Below are 3,192 nucleotides of genomic sequence, written 5' to 3'. Positions count from 1 at the left end.
GGATGGATGGGGGGAGATGGGGGTGGGGGGTGGGTCCCTGGATATTTAAAGGAAGCTGTTTAGTTCATCGTGTCAGGTTTTGACTGGTGTTGTATAGAAACACACACAACACTACATGATGCTCGTGTTTGTCAGTCCACTACATTTTTTGGCGGGAAAAACAAGTTGTGATGAATCGGCCGAGGTTGTTGATGCAATAACAGAGGTGGCGGTTTGAGCGTCACGAGGCAGAGAGCCGGCGGAGCCGAGGTCATTCTGGCTTCACTCTCTGGAGTCACCGCCACAGGTCTGGTCTTTGAACGCAGCACGGCGGCGTCCTCCTCCTCGGGCCTCAGTCAACTGAGCTTTTTATTAAGAGCAAATAATAAACAGTTGTTCATTAAGTTTGTGTCGGCGTCTGTCTGCTCTGTGTCCGTCCTGGTGTCTACAGACATTTGTCTCATCTGTAATAACCTGCCGGAGGAGGAAGAGGAAAATCACATTTAATAAAACTCCACTTTATCATTTTGACAGCCTGTTAACATTTGTAGTTTCTATTTTATTAGTTTTAATCAAAGGGAGATAAATGTTTAGTTAATGTCAAATTAAAGTTAAATCATCAAATAGTCAAATAAGGGGTTTGTTTTAAAGTGAGAAGTTCAAACATTAACCTCAGTGGATGAAGCCGCAGCAGCAGAGACTGTCCAGGTTTATTATTGGTCGTTTCTGAAAAAACTTTCCAAACCAGAAAACGGTGGGAACCAAAGATCCTGAGACACGGTGGGGATTACGTTTCTTCAGCGGTGCAGCAGGTGTGTGCTTGGTCTCACTCTGCTCGCTGCTTTAATCTCAATCAGCTGCTTATTGTGATTTTATTTTTCACATTCATCCACTTCCTTTACAGTTTTTCCTGCAGCTTGGAGAAATTCAAACATCCTCCTGTTCAGCTCTGGTTCTTTGGGCCGGGACCGGGGGCCACTTTCACAAAGATACAGAGTCCTTGACTATCTTAAACTGGACTGTGGTGCAATGAATTCTGGGTAAATAAAGACTTTTTCTAAATGAGGAAAATGGCTGGAACTGCTTCCACCTGCTGAGCTCTGTTTACCTCAGCAGAACATGTTTGTCTTTAGGATGGATTCAACAGTTACAGGAAGTTTTACTTTGAAAATTTAGCAACAAGTGAAAGAATGAAAAGAAAAATCTGATTTGATTTTAGAAACTCTTTCCCTTCTCGTCGCTCTGATTATGAGCCGTGTTTTCCTGTTTCTTGTTGTTGGGTGCTGCTGGTCAGCGCAGGTGTCATTGATTGTTACCATGGTAACATTGATCTCAGACCTGAGTGAGTTTGGAAGAAAGGCGTCTAATGAGTGGATTTTTCTGACTGACATCAGACTGATCTGTGAAGACTGAACCAACACCACAGACCAGTGTGACGTCTGTGGAACCAGCTGCTGCTCTGAAGGGAAACCCAGGTGTGTTCTGCTGCTGAGCTGCTCAGGTGAGCTGCTCAGGTGAGCAGCAGCAGATCTGGAGGTGAAGATGGAAACATGTCGGTGTAGACAGGCCTCAGCAGGAACACTGTGTTTGGCACACTGTGTATTTTTGGCACCAGCCTCCCTCCATACTCACGTTCAGTCCCAGCATCAGTGACTCTGACGGTGGGCGGGGTTAGAGCAGCGGGGCGGGGTGAGGCCTGATGTCATTGGTGCAGACTGAGCTAACCGTGTTAGCTCCTGTCAGCTGCCCCATCTCCTCATCCGATCCTCCACATCACCACACCGGGACCAGTCCACCGCCGCTGAGGTTGGAGCAACACCACACTCACCAGTACCACCAGTACCAGCAGTACCAGTACCAGTACCAGTACCAGCACCAGTATGGCGCTAACCAACGACCCCAACTACCAGAAGCTGGAGCAGTGGTACAAGGCTAACGCCGGGAGCCTCAACATGAGGGACATGTTTGACGGAGACAAGGACAGATTCAGCAGCTTCAGGTGAGACGGAGACAGGTGCATTCAACAGGGGGGTGCACTGGACATGATGGGAGCTGGGGGGGGGGTCAGCTCCCAGTGGCCTCCTGCAGAACCCTCAGTAAAGCACAGGTGTAATCTCTGTAACATAACACTCATCTGACAGTTTGATGATCAGATCGATTATCAGTTATCAGTGTTGATCAGTGTGATGTAACCCTCCGTGTTTCCGGGCTCCGCGGTGGGTCGTGAATCCTCCGCCTGTATGAAGGTCATCGGCCCCGTCGGTTCTTCCTCCGCCGCAGGTTCATAACGTCCCCGGTCACAGCGGCTCCACGTGTCGGTGAAAACCTTCACCTGTCTGTCGTTAATCGGTGAAAACAACCGACAGTCAGTTAAATAACATGGCTGATATTAGCTGGCGCGCTAATACCGCTGTATCCATTATCGGACAGCGGTGTCTTGCTAGCTCTGGTGAGATTTCCGTCTCTCAGATTAGCTTCCTAAAGCTTCACAATGTTTAATAAAATCAGTGTGAACAACTGAACATACCTTTATATCGTCTGGTTGTGTTTCATATGATAAATGACGTTTGATTACGTGGCTAACGCTATCTTAAACCTCATTTTAACCCGTTGTTCATCATTACTCACGGTGATGAAACTGCTCCAAACCCCGTTTGAAACTGGGTGGAGTTTTAATCACATATGAGAAACATCTCCACCTTTGAACAGATTGTGAATCAAAGTCAAACTGCGGAGAATGATGTTTAATAAGCGGTGGGGACGATGTGTAGCCGTGGCTCCATGTAGGCTAACTGAAGCTAACACTGACAGCAACCTGTTGGTGCAGTGTCCGATAATGGACGCCGCGTGTTGTTCCGCTGTTTCCCGTCTAAACCACAGCACGTAGTGACCGTGAAGCGGCTCCATTCTCACCGTGAACCGTCTTATCACAAACAGCGGCCGCCGGCTTGATAAGGAGGCGGTGTAAAGGTGTGAATGAGGCGGGTTAACGGTGGCTGTCCGCTCCGTTGACTCACGGTGGCTACGTGCGATCCAGCACATCCTCCCTGAGCCCGAACAGCGGGACTCACCCGGAGGCAGCGAGGAAACGACTGGAGACTAATGTAACGTAATGTAACGTAATGTAAACTAACGTAAACTTGCATTATGTAACGCAATGTAGCGTAAAGTAATGTAAACTAATGTAAAATAGACTAATGTAAACCAATGTAA

General features: G+C 47.8%; 1 protein-coding gene across 1 annotated transcript in view; it reads left to right on the top strand.

The window, feature by feature from the left end:
• Window positions 1-1,683: 1,683 nt before the first annotated feature.
• Window positions 1,684-3,192, top strand: part of LOC111647415 (glucose-6-phosphate isomerase-like) — a 12,836-nt gene continuing 11,327 nt past the window's right edge. The window contains exon 1 of the mRNA XM_087171377.1: window positions 1,684-1,978. Coding sequence (XP_087027503.1) covers window positions 1,860-1,978 — 119 coding nt within the window. The 5' untranslated portion in view covers window positions 1,684-1,859. The remainder of the gene's footprint in view (window positions 1,979-3,192) is intronic.

This window comes from Seriola lalandi, unplaced genomic scaffold (assembly GCF_002814215.2).
Source record: "Seriola lalandi dorsalis isolate HSWRI2012SDOR001 ecotype SW California unplaced genomic scaffold, Sedor1 jcf7180002054991, whole genome shotgun sequence".
Classification (NCBI taxonomy): Eukaryota; Metazoa; Chordata; class Actinopteri; order Carangiformes; family Carangidae; genus Seriola; species Seriola lalandi.
The sequence above is the reverse complement of the archived record's forward strand: the minus strand, read 5'-3'. Positions and strand labels throughout refer to the sequence as shown.